General features: G+C 51.8%; 1 protein-coding gene across 3 annotated transcripts in view; it reads right to left on the bottom strand.

The window, feature by feature from the left end:
• PIAS2 (protein inhibitor of activated STAT 2) overlaps nt 1-15,459 on the bottom strand; it is an 83,831-nt gene that overhangs the window by 38,865 nt on the left and 29,507 nt on the right. For all 3 annotated transcript variants that reach the window (XM_040421144.1, XM_040421145.1, XM_040421146.1), the window contains exons 2-5: nt 13,149-13,620; nt 12,868-12,952; nt 4,863-4,913; nt 4,525-4,615 (exon numbers count right to left, since the gene is read on the bottom strand). In XM_040421144.1, coding sequence (XP_040277078.1) covers nt 4,525-4,615; nt 4,863-4,913; nt 12,868-12,952; nt 13,149-13,620 — 699 coding nt within the window. The remainder of the gene's footprint in view (nt 1-4,524; nt 4,616-4,862; nt 4,914-12,867; nt 12,953-13,148; nt 13,621-15,459) is intronic.

Below are 15,459 nucleotides of genomic sequence, written 5' to 3'. Positions count from 1 at the left end.
GGGGAATGGGGGGGAACAGGTACAGAAGATTGAACTGAGACCAAGGCAGAACTAGGGCGTCTACCGCGAAAGCCTGAGGGTCTCTGGACCGCGCGACATAGCGCGGAATCCTGTGGTTGAGACGTGACGCGAAAAGATCCACGTCCGGAGTTCCCCATCGGTGACAAAGTTGGAGGAACACCTCTGGGTGAAGAGACCATTCGCCCGGGTCGACTAGCTGACGACTGAGGAAGTCTGCCGCCCAATTGTCGACCCCGGGAATGTGCACCGCGGAAAGGACGGGAACGTGGAGTTCCGCCCAGCGCAGGATATGGGAGGCTTCCTGCAAGGCCATCACGCTCCTGGTGCCCCCTTGGTGGTTCAGATAAGCCACGGCGGTGGAATTGTCTGTTTGAACCCGGACCGGGAGACCGCGAAGACGTGGGGTCCAGTGAGACAGTGCCAGGAAAATTGCCCTGAGCTCGAGTACATTTATCTGCAGGGAGGACTCCTGAGCAGACCAAAGACCCTGGACTGTGAGAGAGTCGAGGACAGCTCCCCAACCCAAGAGGCTGGCGTCCGTCGTGACCACCCGCCAACTGGGGGGAAGAAAGGAACGGCCCAGGGACACCGTCCGAGGAAGAAGCCACCAGGAGAGGTCCTGGCGAAGCTGGAGAGGGAGACGAACCAGGCGATCGAGACCTGCCTGGGACTTGTCCCACCTGGATAGAAGAAACAACTGAAGGTCCCGGGAGTGGAATTGGGAATAGGGAATGGCTTCGAAGGAAGCCACCATCCTCCCCAGGACGCGCATACACGTCCTGATAGTCAGGGTGGACGGGCCGCGGAGAAGCGTCACCCCCGCCTGAAGGGAGGCAATCTTTTCTGGGGGGAGAAACACCCGCCCGAGGCGAGTGTCGAAAATCATGCCCAGGAAGGGCATCCTCTGGCATGGGACGAGGGAGGACTTGGAGTGGTTGACGAGCCACCCGAACTGGGAAAGAGCTGAGAGGGTGATGTGCAGGCTGGACAGGTTGTCCTCCAACGACGGGGCCCGAATCAGAAGATCGTCTAGGTAAGGTATCAAGGCGACCCCCCTGGCACGAAGAAGGGCCATGAGAGGCGCCAACACCTTGGTGAAGACCCTCGGAGCAGAGGCCAGGCCGAAGGGCAGGGCTACGAATTGGAAATGAAGAGAACCTACCGCGAAGCGAAGGAACCTTTGGTGGGAGAGGGCAATGGGGACGTGGAGATAGGCGTCCTGAATGTCTATGGACGACAGGAACTCGCCCGACTCCAAGGAGGCGATCACCGACCGGAGGGATTCCATACGAAAGTGACGGACCCGGACAAAGCGGTTCAGCGCCTTCAGGTCCAGGATAGGACGGAGCGAACCGTCCTTTTTGGGAACCGTGAACAGATTCGAATAGAACCCCCGAAAGCGTTCTGACTCTGGAACCGGAACGATGACCCCTAGAGAGCGAAGGGAACGAATGGCCTGAAAAAAATCTTCTGCCCCGGAGGGGGACCTGGGGGGCGACGTCAGGAAGAACCGTCCCGGCGGAAGATCGGAAAATTCGATCCTGTATCCGGAGGAGACTACCTCCAGAACCCAAGCGTCTTCTACACTTGCTTGCCAGACGTCCTGAAAGGCGAGCAGACGCCCTCCCACCTTGACGGAGTCATGCGGAAGGAGGTTTAGTGGACTGGGGGCGAGCAGGTTTGGGCTTGGCATGCCAGGAGGGCTTGGTCTTAAAGGAAGGCCTGGAGGTCTTCTTGTCAGATCGGGCAGGGGGGGCCCGAAAGGACCGAAAGGACTGCGCCCGAGAGGACGACCCAGGAAAGCGACGGCGGCGAGGCTGATTCTGGGGAAGAAGAGAGCTCTTACCGCCAGTGGCCTCCGAGATGAGCTCCTCCAAACGCTTCCCAAAGAGCTTCCCGCCGAGAAAGGGAAGGGAAATCAGAGCCTTCTTGGAGGCGGCATCTGCCGCCCAAGAACGAAGCCAGATGGTGCGGCGGATGGCCACAGAGTTAGCGGCCGCACGGCCGGATCGGCGGGCCGATTCCATAGAGGCATCGCAAAGAAATTTGGACGCCTGATAAATTTGAGAGGCAAGCACTGCCAGTTCCCCTTGATCAGAGTCTGGGGGTAAAGCGCGAACAAGTTGTTTTGCCCAGATAGCGCAGGCCTTAGCCACCCAGGAGGCGGCAAACGCAGGACGGATGGCAGCACCCGCTGCGATGAAAACAGACTTGGCCAAAGAGTCGACCCGTTTGTCAGCGGGATCCGACAAGGAAGCCGCGTCAGCCAGGGGAAGGGTAGTAGCCTTCGCCAGGCGAGCAACCTGAGGGTCTACCTGAGGAGGAACCGTCCAAGTATTGACAGATTCCTCAGAAAAAGGATAGGGGACGTCAGAGGCCTTGGTAAGATGAAGGCGCCGATCAGGATGACGCCACTCTTTAGCCAGAAGTGCGTCCAGATCCTCATGATTCGGGAAGACCACAGTGGAACGCCTAGTCCGGCGGAAGGACACCGACTCCAGGGAGGAGGAGGAGGGTACGTCCTGCACATGGAGCGCGTCACGGACGGCTTTGATGAGGTCCTGAATGGCCGCAGACATCGCCGAGCACCGCTCTGATTCAGAATCAGAAGCGGAGGAGTCCCCAGGAACGGCGGAAGCGGCTGAAGAAGAAATTTCGCCCGACTCAGACCTAACCGGGGAGTGATCCGGGGTAGCTGAGGAAGAATGGGACCCAGCCGAGGCTGTGCGAGGTCGCTTGCCGGACCTCGTACCAGAGCGGGAACGGACATCCCCGGCGGGGGGGTCCCTGCCCGAGGCGGCCGCAATCTGAGCGGGCAGACGGTCCAAGGACTGCGCTAGGGATTGGGAGAGGCTGGCAAGGTTACCTATGGCCTGGGACAGGGTAGCAGCCCATTCCGGAAGGACCGACAAAGAGGGGGCCGCAGGGGCGGACTGGGTGGGCCTGGGGGGAAGGCACTGCACGCAGAGAGAGGAAGACTGACCGCATGGGAACTTCCTATTACATACGGAACAGGCGTAATGAGTGGAAATAGCGGCAGGGGGAGAGGGGGCCCGACCAGAAGAAGACATGAGGGCGATGGAGGAGCCTGCAAAGCAAAAAAGAGTCAGCCAGAGGCTGCCTACCAGACCCAAGGTGCTGTGTCCCACAGAAGCACGTCCAGAGAGCCGAGGCGCAGGAGAAGCAAGATGCGACAGCTGCAGGCAGGACAGGAACCGGTAGTCAAGAAAGACACGCCCCCCCCAGCAGCCCGCGCTGGTGCTGGATTGGTTGGAAAAAACGCGGCTCCCAGGGCACCGCCCCCAAAGGGGAGGGAGGAGAAAAAAGCCCGGGAAGGCAGAAGGCGGAGACGAAGCTCCGCCCCACGTGACCTGCGGCCTAGGCTGGAGAAAAGCCGGGGCCTCGAGTAGAAAAATGCTGCCGGAAACGGACGCCCGCGATCGCGGTAACGCCCGGAGGCAGCAGCAGAAGCGGGGACGCAGCACAGATTCTCTGGGAGTGCGGGGGCCCCGAAGGCCAGGAGTTAGCCGGAAGAAACCCGCAGGTACGGGAAGGAGCCGAAAGAATCGGCCGTCTTAAAGGGCCAGGCCCTAGAAACGAGGGTGCCCCAAGGAAGTTTTCCCCCGCAAAAAGAATGCCCAGGCAAGCGTGCAGTGCCCCCAAGAGCCATCAGCCTCCCTAAACTAAAAAGGGGGCCAGGACAAGAGGTGGTTGTGGTGGGTGGAGGGGGTGGGGGTGGGGTACCGCCATACTCACCTTCCGACGTTTTCAGGCGCAGCAATAGCCACCCCCTCGGCGGACTCAACACGGGAGCCGTGGGTCCGCCGGAATTCCGCTGCGGAAGCAGATAGTGGGGACTGGGTGGCTGCCGGGTACCTGAGTACGCGCCCGCAGGGGGGCAACTAAAGTGGAACACGATGGAGCCACCCCTGCGTCCTGAAGAAACCTGTACAAAAAAGGAGAAAAAAATAGAATAAAATAAAAAATAAAATTAGCAGGATGACCTGCAAAACAGGTCATGTCTGCCTCCTACGGACACTAGAACTAGACTGGTGTATCTCGGCTCTTGCAGAGGGGTATAGCCCACCTGGGCGGAGCCAACACCTTTTTGTTTCTAGTGTCAGCCTCCTAGTGGCAGCTGGGCATATACCCATGGTGCTGTGTCCCCCAATGCCATGCACGAGAAATACTAATTCTACTCTTTTTAAATCTACTCCTGGAATTGGCAGCACCATTAGAAATTCAGATCGCTGTACTGTAACGACCGTGCATCTGTGTGTTCATCACACAGTGAAGGCTCCTTGTAAAAGGACAGCAAGCAGAGCTCTTGAGACCTATGAGGAACTAATACAGAAAACTACATTCATTATTACACAATGAATATAAACCTAATGCGCACATTGACTGATGAAATATATCGATTGTTCTCGCTGACTTTTTGGAAAGAAAATGTAAAGAACATCACTCAACTTGCACTTCCTAAAATTCATTGTAATAACTCACCGGCAATGGAAAGAGCTTCCCGTTGACTTTAATGCAAAGGCTGCTGGGATAGTTATCCTCCTGAGGACAGCTTGTCTCTGCTAAACACAACCTGGACAGCAAGAGCATAAAAATCAGACACTCAGAGTAAAATGCACTCTTACTAAGGCAGCTTTTTAGAAAGTCAGTGTTCGATCAGTGATTTCCAGCAGTGATTCTGATCCAAAACAAGGAGCGGGTCCAAAAACACAGAAAAGGAGCAAATCCTTCCATCACACTGTACCTTATCTCTGTGTAGCCTCCACTCCTCACAATCACTGACCAAACACCGACTGGGTGAAAGCAACTGAAGGCCATACCTCAATTGAACTTGCACTGAATAATCCCGCCGTCCTCCTGGCATATAGTCCCTGTGGACAGAAAGACACAGAATTTACAGGTGAACAGAGATATGTACACACCACGTATATGCAGCTGCTCTCTCTTCTCTTGTGAACAACCCCTTCCCATAAAGACATATGGACGTCATGGGGAGTCTCCCTTCAGGACTCCAATCTATGAGCCAGAGCAGACATCCATTGTAAAGAGCGAACCATGACCATGAAGTCAACTTAAAGAGCTCCATGCCACAGAGAGTAGCATTAACCCCGGACCTTTACCATTACCCAAGGGGCCTGACGCCGCAGGTGGAAGCGCTCCGACAAGGTTTCTACATGGTACAAAATTCTACATAAAATATTAGTTAGCTTGGTAAGGTCCTCTTTATTTACTTGCACTGCTTTACAGTTGTATGTGTTCTTCTCTACTCACAACCAAAGTGAAAGTAAATTCAGAATTCTGCTGGTTTCCCGCTCCCAGACAGTAGTACATTGCGGATACACATTCACAGCCCCGTGGTCTCAGTCTGGTCTGACAGTGGAGTTGAACTGCTAACATTTTCCCACATTAACCAGCAGAATACTGAAAGTAGCTCTAGATGTTAAAGGAGTTTTATGGGACTTCAATATTAATGACATTGGATAGGTCATCAATAACAGATCGATGGGGGTCCCACACCAGCACCACCACCGACCAGTAGTTTCGGGCTGCCACAGTTTACAGAGCTAAAGAAGACCACTGCGGGTGTCGTCTGATTAGACACTGTGTCTTGTCACAGGGGCTACTTTTGGGTAGTGTACCACTTGATGAGAAATGGTTGACTGCTAGACAAGCCTCTACGACGCACTAGATGATATTTTAGCCAATTGACAGGATTTAAGAAAGGGCACATCATTGGCCTGAGAGAAGCAGGAGGGTAGTTGCAACAAACTGCTCACCATCTAGGCCACCCAGACAGACCACCAGTAGAGAGGATTGTTTGATCCACCGACAAGCACAAGCAGCTCCCACAGTTTCGTTGTCCACCATCCAGACACAGGTGGCACCTTCGCTGCACACCCCTGTCTCTGCTCAGATCATTTCTGGGCACTAAGCGGAAGGAAAATTGGATTTTTGTACTCACCGTAAAATCCCTTTCTCGTTCAATTCATTGGGGGGGACAGTACCATGGGTATATGCCTAGCTAACACTAGGAGGCGACACTAGATATCAAAAAGGTTGGCTCCGTCCAGGTGGGCTATACCCTCTCCACAGCCACTAGGCTGATCAGTTTGTACCAACAGCAGTAGGAGAGATAAACAAAAGCGAAGAACCAACATGTCCTGGACCGGGAAAATGAGAACAGCAGCCCGGTGACAGGAAAAGAAGTGAGAACAGAGGGTGGGATCTGTGTCCCCCAATGAACATAACGAGAAAGGTATTTTACGGTAAGTACAAAAATCCAATTTTCTCGTTAATGTCATTGGGGGCCACAACCACCATGGGACGTCCCAAAGCAGTCCCCGAGGGTGGGAAGGAAATCTCATGCAAAAGGTTGGGCGCACAGGTGCTGGAGAACCTTGTGACCCAACCGGACCAGGAGAGGCCAGAGCATGAAATGGTTCCAAAGGAAATATATAGGCGACCGTCGGGATTCAGTGCCTGGGACAAGTGCCTGGGAAAAGAGCCCAAGAAGGAACAAGTGAAAACACCCGGTTCCTCCTGAGGTGGGATAGGGCAAGAACAAGGACTGGACCACGTTACTCTGAAAACAAAACAGAAAAGCAGTAAAAACAGCGACTGTGTGTAATACAGTAGTACTTCATAGGGTTGAAAATCTATCATGACAGCCAACAACCTGCGCACGTGAGGGGAGTGTGGTTGTCTGGTGTGCGACAAGCAATAAAGTAAAAATGATGCCTAGTACAGGGGCAATGAGAAGACTTAGAGGTACTGCACCAGGTGTCAGATCTGAAGAGGCCAGCCAAAAACTGGATATAAGAATTGCAACTCTACTCCGCCCAAAAAGGGGGGAGAACATATGGTTGCCAGTTACATACAGTGCCTTGAGATAGTACAAGTACCCCGCCGAGCACGACGGTAATGAGGTGCCAGATGCATACTAGAACCAGAAAAGGGTGATGAATACAGTGTCTGGGGATGGTACCATTACTCAGCATGAAGAGGGGCCCCATGATTGCCTAGTACACATTAGAGCCAGGAAAATACACCCAGTAATGTATGGGCCACAGATTGTACCAATAGGGCACAGCACTTGGAGATACTATAAATACTCCGCCTGAATGGGAGTAATCTGATTGCATGGGGCACACGATAATGAGTGTGGAGACATAGCTACAGCATCTGGAAATGGCATAGGTACTGTGCTTGATAAAGAAAGTAGAATGACTGCATGAAGTAATACATTGCAGACTAAAAACCAGACAGATGTAACGGCTACAGCATCTGGAGATGGTACAGGTACTCCACTGAAGAAGGAAGCAAGGTGGCTGCAGGTGCCATGGCTACAGCGACTGAACATGGCATGTATACTTCGCCTGTGGTGCACACTAGAACCAAACAGGTGTAATGGCTACAGCCTCTGGAGATGATACAGGTACTTCACCTAATAAAGAAGTAATATGGTAAACCAGGGCTCCCCCAGTAATATGTTGCGTGGTGCACGGTAGCCCCAGGATGATGCATTAGCTACAGCGTCTGGAGAAGTAATCCGATGGCCTGGAACACTCTCCGACTAGGAGAGTGTGTTGAATATAGCCCCTGGAATAGAGAAATTACTCCAGCTGAAAAGGAGATACCTTGGAACAAGGAAAGTCTGCCGGATTTGGCAGTGGTATGAGTACCCCCCTGTGAAGGGGAAGGTGTACGTATCTGGGACACCACATAGGTGTGCGGGTGTGCTAAACACGGTGACGGGTAAAGCACCACGTACTGGAGATGCGGCAAGCTGACTTACCTGTGTGGATAAAATCCTGTGCAGCCATCTGAAAATCCCCTAAAGGTGATACCAACCCTGGAGAGGAGAGGTTCCTCAATGAACATTTGTCTTTGATCACCCAGAGAGATTCTGTATGGTGGAAGACCGCCTGATGCTCTGTTCAGAGTCAGAATTGGTGCAGAGGTGTCCCCCGAGGAGGCGTAAGATGTGTCAGGGAAGAATACGTCACCAGCCTCAGACCTGTCCTGGGGGTGACCCGAGGATGCCGAGGAGGAGCGGAACTTAGTTGCGACAACCCAAGGTCATTTGTGGGACCTGGTGTCTGAATGTGAACGCGTCCCGTCCGCGGAGGAGTCCCTGGGAGTGGCAGAGGCGGCCGCAATTTGGGCAGGCAAGCGGTCCAGCGGCTCCACCATGGATTGGGAGAGTCAGACACGGTTCCCTTTGGCTTGGGACAGGGAAGAGGCCCATTCAGGAGTGACCGATACAGAAGGGGTGGTCAGGGAGACATGAAGGGCCTGGGAAAAAGGTACTGCGCACAAACAGGGAAGGTTGACCACATGGCAACTTTTTTTTTATCGCAATGGGCGCATGTAAAATACATGGCAACCAGGAGCAGGGGCTAGGAATGAGACACCTTTCTGGAGGAGAATATAGGGGCTGATAGGGAGCCTGAAAAAAAGAAAAACAGCCAGGCAGAGGCTGTCCTACCGGACCCCAGGTGCCGTGTCCCCGAAGATGTGCTGCAGCATCTGCAGAAACGTGCAAGGTTTGCTCGCAAGATGGAGGCTCTTTCTTCTTGAAAAAAAGTCAAAGTGGAAACCTCCCCCCAAAGGCCTAGGCGACAAAGAAGCCGGGGCCTCGATTAATGAGGTGGCTGGAAAAGGTGCACCGTTGGGAGACCTGGAGCCCTCCGGAAAGAAAAAAACAGGTGAGGGGGGCTACTGAGGAAAAAGGAGCACCAAAGGCCCGAGGACAGGCCGGGGAAGATGCGTAGGGACGCAGGGGAGAATACTTACCTTCCGGCGTATTCAGTCGCCTCAGGGTCACCCCTTCGGCAAACTCAACAATTATGTCGGATTGCCGGCATGCCACTGCAGATGTAGTAATGGGGGACTGGGTGACCGGCGTAGGTACTTCAAGTACGCGCCAGCAGGGGGTGCAACTAAAGTGGTAATCTACGATGGAGCCCCATCCTGCAGCAGGCCAAGACCTGCAGAAGAGAGGAAAAAAGAATAAAATAAAAAATAAAAATGAAAAGCAGCAAGACCTGCAAAAAACAGAGCAGGTCATGTCTGCCTCCTATGGAAACTAGACTAAAACCGATTAGCCTAGTGGTTGTGGAGAGGGTATAGCCCACCTGGGCAGAGCCAATATTTTTAATATCTAGTGTTGCCTCCTAGTGGTAGCTGGGCATATACGCATGGTGCTGTGTCGACCAATGACATCAACGAGAAATTTGGTGTAACACTGTCCATTACACACAAATGTGCTTCTTTAAAAAGAAAAAAAAGAAACACACAGTGTACTGGTATATATAGAGATGTATCTGTAGATACCAGCAAACTGTGCATGGGAAGAATACTCCTGAGGTTTTTAAGCCAGAAAAAATCCTTCTATAGACTACAGTTAAAGAGGATGTCTGAGACTTTGATACTGATGACCTATCCTCAGGACAGGTCATCAATATCTGATTGGTGCGCGTCCAATTCCCGACACCCCCACTGATGAGCTCATCAAGCACAGTACATTGTACAGTGGCTGTGCTTGGTACTGCAGCTCAGGACCGTTCGCCATGTGACCAATGGACATGACGTCACTGGCCTAGGAAGAGACTGCAACGCTCACCAGACGGCCTCTTCAGAGGAAGACTTGTCAGGTGATCCCATCTCAGATATTGGGGGCATATCGCTAGGATATGCCCCCAATGTCTGATAGGGTCCCACCTCTAGGACCTGCACCTATGCTTAGAACGGAGCCCACAAAGTTCCGGAGGGCCGCCCTCTATTCATTCCTATGGGATCGCGCTCAGCTATTTTTGGAAGTCTCATTCAAATTAATGAGAGGCACACCGCGCAAGCGCAGCCACTGCTCCATTCACTTCTATGGGGCTGACAGAAATAGCCGAGCCAGCACTCGGCTATTTTCAGTGCTCTCATAGGAATGAATGTAGGGCGGCCGCGCATGTGCAGTGCACTCTCCGGGACTTTGCGGGCTCCGTTCTAAGCATAAGTGCGGGTCTCAGAGGTGGGACCCGCACCTATCAGACATTTGTCTGAGATGGGAATAACCCTTTAACAGTATCTACACACAGCAGGGGTGACAGAATTGAGTCGACTTGAGTGAGAATTCTGATGCCTTTTCATTAGTAAATCTGACCCACTGTATGTGACGTAAATAGGCGGCCGAATGAAATATACATTTTAAAAGGTTGGATAACTCCTTTAACCCTTTGAGGACATGGTGCTTTTCTGTTCCTGTGTTTTAGTTTTTTTTACTCCCTTCCTGGTCCCTTAATTTTTTTATTTTCCCGTTCGCAAAAAGACTTGTGCCCTTCATTTTCTGGGTCAGTACGATTAAAGCGATACCACATTTGTAGTTTTGTATTGCGTTTTAATACTAAAATAAAAAGTTTGGTAAAAATTAATTTCTCCTTTTTATCGCCATATTCCAGCATTATTTTTACGTCTATGCAGCCATGTGAGGGCTCACCTTTTGTGGGGCAATCTGTACTTTTTCATTGACACCATTTTGGGGTGTGAGACGGTGAAGCGACAGGATCTCCGTAGGAACATAGCTGTGGCAGCTCGGATCCTCCACAGGGAATGAACGGCTTTGCCTACTTTCACATCTGCGATTTCCCTTTCCGCTATTAAGATCCGTCATAGGATCTCGATAGCGGGGGAAAACGCTTCCGTTTTGTCCCCATTCATTGCCAATGGAGACAAAATTGAACTGAAGGGAACGGAGTCACCAGAATGTATTCCATTCCATTGTGTTCCGATGACGCACACAAAAGCGTAGCAAGCAGCATTTTTTAGTGCATCCTGGGATGCGGAGCAAGACGGATCAGTCATGACTCACAACAAAACATGACTGTTTTCTCGGACACAAAAGAAAACAGATCCGTCCCCCACTGACTTACAATGGTTTTAGTGCCGGATCCGTTATGGCTACTTTAGAGATAATACAACCGGATCCGTTCATAACGGATGCAGACATTTGTATTATCATAACAGAAGCGTTTTTGTTGATCCATGACAGATCCAGCAAAAACGCAGATGTGAAAGTGGCCTTCGCTGATTGCTGCTAGGGCAGGGCTTGACAAATTTCCTTGGAATCTAGGAGCCAGCTAAAAAAGTTAGGAGCCAGGCGGAGCCGCGTCATAAAGCCCCTAGTAGGTGCCCCCCCCCCCCCCTACTTCTCCATAGAGCCCCCCCAATAATGCTGTATACCATGTTACATATACCGCCGCTCCGTCCCCGGACCCTATTGACTATAATGGGGACGGGGGTGGAGCTCCGGCGCAGCATGGCAGTTTGCGGTGAGAGGCCGCCGGACTAAAAAGTTGGACATGCAGTACTTTTAATATAAAATTCAAGATGGTGGCTCACTTCAAACGTGATTGCGGAGCAGGTGCTACTAGCCCTGGTAAGAGGGACACCCACCCTCTGAAAATGTGGATTGGAAAGCTATAGTAAAGGGCGAGCACACTTCATTTGGACTAACACTAAAATGTAATTTAAATCACACTAAATTTCACACGTGTATAACGGATAGATAAAAAGTTATAAAATACAATAAAATACAAAGTGAAGTGTATTTTATGCTTTGTATTTTATTGTATTTTATAACTTTTTATCTATCCGTTATACACGTGTGAAATTAAGTGTGATTTAATTAAATTTTAGTGTTAGTCCAAATTAAGTGTGCTCGCCCTTTACTATAGTTTTCCAATGCAGTACTTTTAGTGCGGCGGCCTTTCACCATGCACTGCCGTGCTGCGCCGGAGCTCCACCCCCATTATAGTCAATGGGGACAGAGCTGCGGTCCGGCAGAAGGACGGATCCGACAGGGTGAACAGCCTGCCAGATCCATCCTGCCGCAAGTGTGAAAGTAGCCTTAGTTATATAGCTACTGAATGAGACAGAAGAAGGGATGCCTTTAACATATAGATCTCCTTGAGAAGCCAATTTGATCCTAAAGGGTTAATTCAAACTGTAATCTAAACTCTGTGTCATCTGTCACTTCTCTTATCTCTCTGCTCCTGTCCCTTAATCTTATCACTGCTGCAACAAAAGCAGCCGGACAGCCTCAGTGTAACCTGTTCTACAGTCTGACGACTCACGGCTCTTTTAACTCAAAGAATCGAATGAGTCACTAACTAATTCGGATCTTTAGATTCTTTTAACCTGAGACTCATTCGATTCTTTCTTACTTAGACTCCCTGTACTTGTGTCAGTGACTCAGAGCTGCTAGTGCTTGCCTTGCCTCAGCTCTGATTGGTTGGTGGGCGGGGAGGGGAGGGGCTGGCAGAAGCAGCTTCCACTCTAGGATCAGATTACACTCCTCCCGAGCCCCTCCCCTCCCTGCTGCCAGCGTCTCTGCTATTGTGTGCTGTGACGGAGCTGTTTCAAACGGTGCTGCCTCCGGACAGAACGGCAGCTCCGCACCCATTGCCCAGGCACCTTTGAAAACGGGCTGACAAATACCCAAGCGCCAGGACTAAATTCCTGGTCGCCATGGCGACCTGGCGCCTGGGATTTGTCGAGCCCTGTGCTAGGGGGTGCGGTTCCAGTCCCGGAAGCACTGCACTTCTTGGTCTTCAGAGCTCTGATGCGGTGGTCACATCGCCGATCGCATACATTAGCCCCGGGTGTCTGCTCTATTAAACAGCAGGCACTCGGCAGCTATGGCGCTCACTCAGCTGCAGAGCAGGCACAATCTGTGTACTTGTCTACATGTACGGCACATGTCGTCAAGAGGTTAAATGTATTTGACAGCTCAGCAACCAGCTTCAAGGAGAACAGATGAGGAAGACGATTTACCTGGAGATGCAAATTTCACGCACTTGCTGAGGGGTCAATGCAAAGATAAAGAATTTCTCTTGAAAGCGTTGCATATTGTTCTGAACTGGAACAAAACAAAAAAAAGAGTAAAATGTTTACTTGCTTAGTATAAATTCAAACAGAAAAACGTTGGAACATGCAGACTATCCAGTCCCTATTTGCATCATGGGTTACAATAAAAGTCTAGTGAAATATTAGTGACACTGATCTACGAGTTGCGATGAACAGCTGACGGTCTCACTGCATCCCTGCCCTCTTACCCAGACTCGTTGGCTTGATGAGGATATCAAGCACATCATAGAAAGGAAGACTTCGGAGGTGGACGTCTGGATGGACAGGTGGGATTGGTGGGGAGAGTTGCTGTAGGTCAAAGTGAGGTTTAGTGTCCTGTAGGAGTACTGTGCCCAGAGGGGATGCAGGGGAGTGCGGGGCGACAGAAGTGGAAGGTAAGGAGTGGATCCCGGCCACAGCGAGGTCTGAATCTACTGACGAGTTGCTATCCAAGTTGAAGACATTAGATCTGATGGATGAGAGTCCTGGAACTGCCTCTAATGACCGAGGAAACCTTCTCCTGTACAGCTCTTTGATTTTAATCTGAACAGCAGGGCTGCATCCGTTCTTCAGTAAGTGGAGGGCTCTCATGAGGAGGTCGTGTTTGCGTCCACTCTTGTTGCGGCCGGCAAAGCCGAGCAGCACTTGGAGTTCTGACACTCGAAAACTGGATACCATGTTCTGCAAGAAGAGAACTGGTTATTAGGATACAACAAACAACACGATAATGAGACTGAACCGCAAAGGGGTTTTCCAAGATTAGAAAAACATGGCTGCTTGCTTCCAAAAACAGCATCACCCCTGTCCACATGTTGTGTGCTGTATTGCAGATCTGTCTCATTGACTTCAATGTAGCCAAACTGCAATACCAGACACAACCCATGGACAGGGGTGTTGCTGTTTTTGGAAGGAAGCAGCCATGTTCTTCAAATCCCGGACAACCCTTTTAAAGGGGTTGTCCAGATTTTTACAACTAATTGCCTATTCTCAGGTTAGGTTATTACTATCTGATGGGCAGGAGTCAGTCATCCTGAACCTTTGGTATTCAGTTGATTCAGTGTAGCGTTGGCACCGGAACTACACAGCTCCAACCACTGCGTAATGGAGTGAGCTCGCTTTTCAAGAAAAAGTCATCTCTGTAGTTTAGAGGTTCTTAACGTATTTTACGCCCTATAAGACGCACTCCCCCCCCCCCCCCATAAGTGGGGGGAAATGGCAGTGCGTCTTATGGGGCGAATAATGCCATTTACACTGATACATCGCCGACCGCTATGCTGCACAGCGAGGCAAGCGGTGTATCAGCAGGGAGGGCCGGCATCTGGTGTTGTAATGGCAGCGGGTCCTGGTGCAGTCACTGTATTCTATTACACCGGGCCCCGGTCACTGTAGTATTAATAGGTAACGTGTAGGCATGGGCGCTGTTTCAAACTATAGTAATCCTCTGCAGCATAGAGTACATAGAGTACGGTACTCACTTGAAACTCCTGTAGGCAGGCCGGCAGCGTAACGTCATTCACTACGTCACGCGCCTGCTTCATTCATAAAGTGGGAGGAGCAGCCCCGCTGCCAACACCAGATGCCAGCCCCCACCCCCTGTATTGGGGGTCATTCACTCACAGGGACACTGTTATGAAGGGGTTCTGTGGATGACACATATATAGCATAAGATGTCATCCACAGATCCCCCCATAACCGTGCCCTCCACAGAGCCCCCATAACCGTGCCCTCCACAGAGCCCCCATAACCGTGCCCTCCACAGAGCCCCCATAACAGTGCCCTCCACAGAGCCCCCATAACAGTGCCCTCCACAGAGCCCCCATAACAGTGCCCTCCACAGAGCCCCCATAACAGTGCCCTCCACAGAGCCCCCATAACAGTGCCCTCCACAGAGCCCCCATAACAGTGCCCTCCACAGAGCCCCCATAACAGTGCCCTCCACAGAGCCCCCATAACAGTGCCCTCCACAGAGCCCCCATAACAGTGCCCTCCACAGAGCCCCCATAACAGTGCCCTCCACAGAGCCCCCATAACAGTGCCCTCCACAGAGCCCCCATAACAGTGCCCTCCACAGAGCCCCCATAACAGTGCCCTCCACAGAGCCCCCATAACAGTGCCCTCCACAGAGCCCCCATAACAGTGCCCTCCACAGAGCCCCCATAACAGTGCCCTCCACAGAGCCCCCATAACAGTGCCCTCCACAGAGCCCCCATAACAGTGCCCTCCACAGAGCCCCCATAACAGTGCCCTCCACAGAGCCCCCATAACAGTGCCCTCCACAGAGCCCCCATAACAGTGCCCTCCACAGAGCCCCCATAACAGTGCCCTCCACAGAGCCCCCATAACAGTGCCCTCCACAGAGCCCCCATAACAGTGCCCTCCACAGAGCCCCCATAACAGTGCCCTCCACAGAGCCCCCATAACAGTGCCCTCCACAGAGCCCCCATAACAGTGCCCTCCACAGAGCCCCCATAACAGTGCCCTCCACAGAGCCCCCATAACAGTGCCCTCCACAGAGCCCCC

Source organism: Bufo bufo, chromosome 2 (assembly GCF_905171765.1).
Source record: "Bufo bufo chromosome 2, aBufBuf1.1, whole genome shotgun sequence".
NCBI lineage: Eukaryota > Metazoa > Chordata > Amphibia > Anura > Bufonidae > Bufo > Bufo bufo.
Note: the sequence above shows the minus strand (reverse complement) of the source record. Positions and strands in the feature narration are given on the sequence as shown.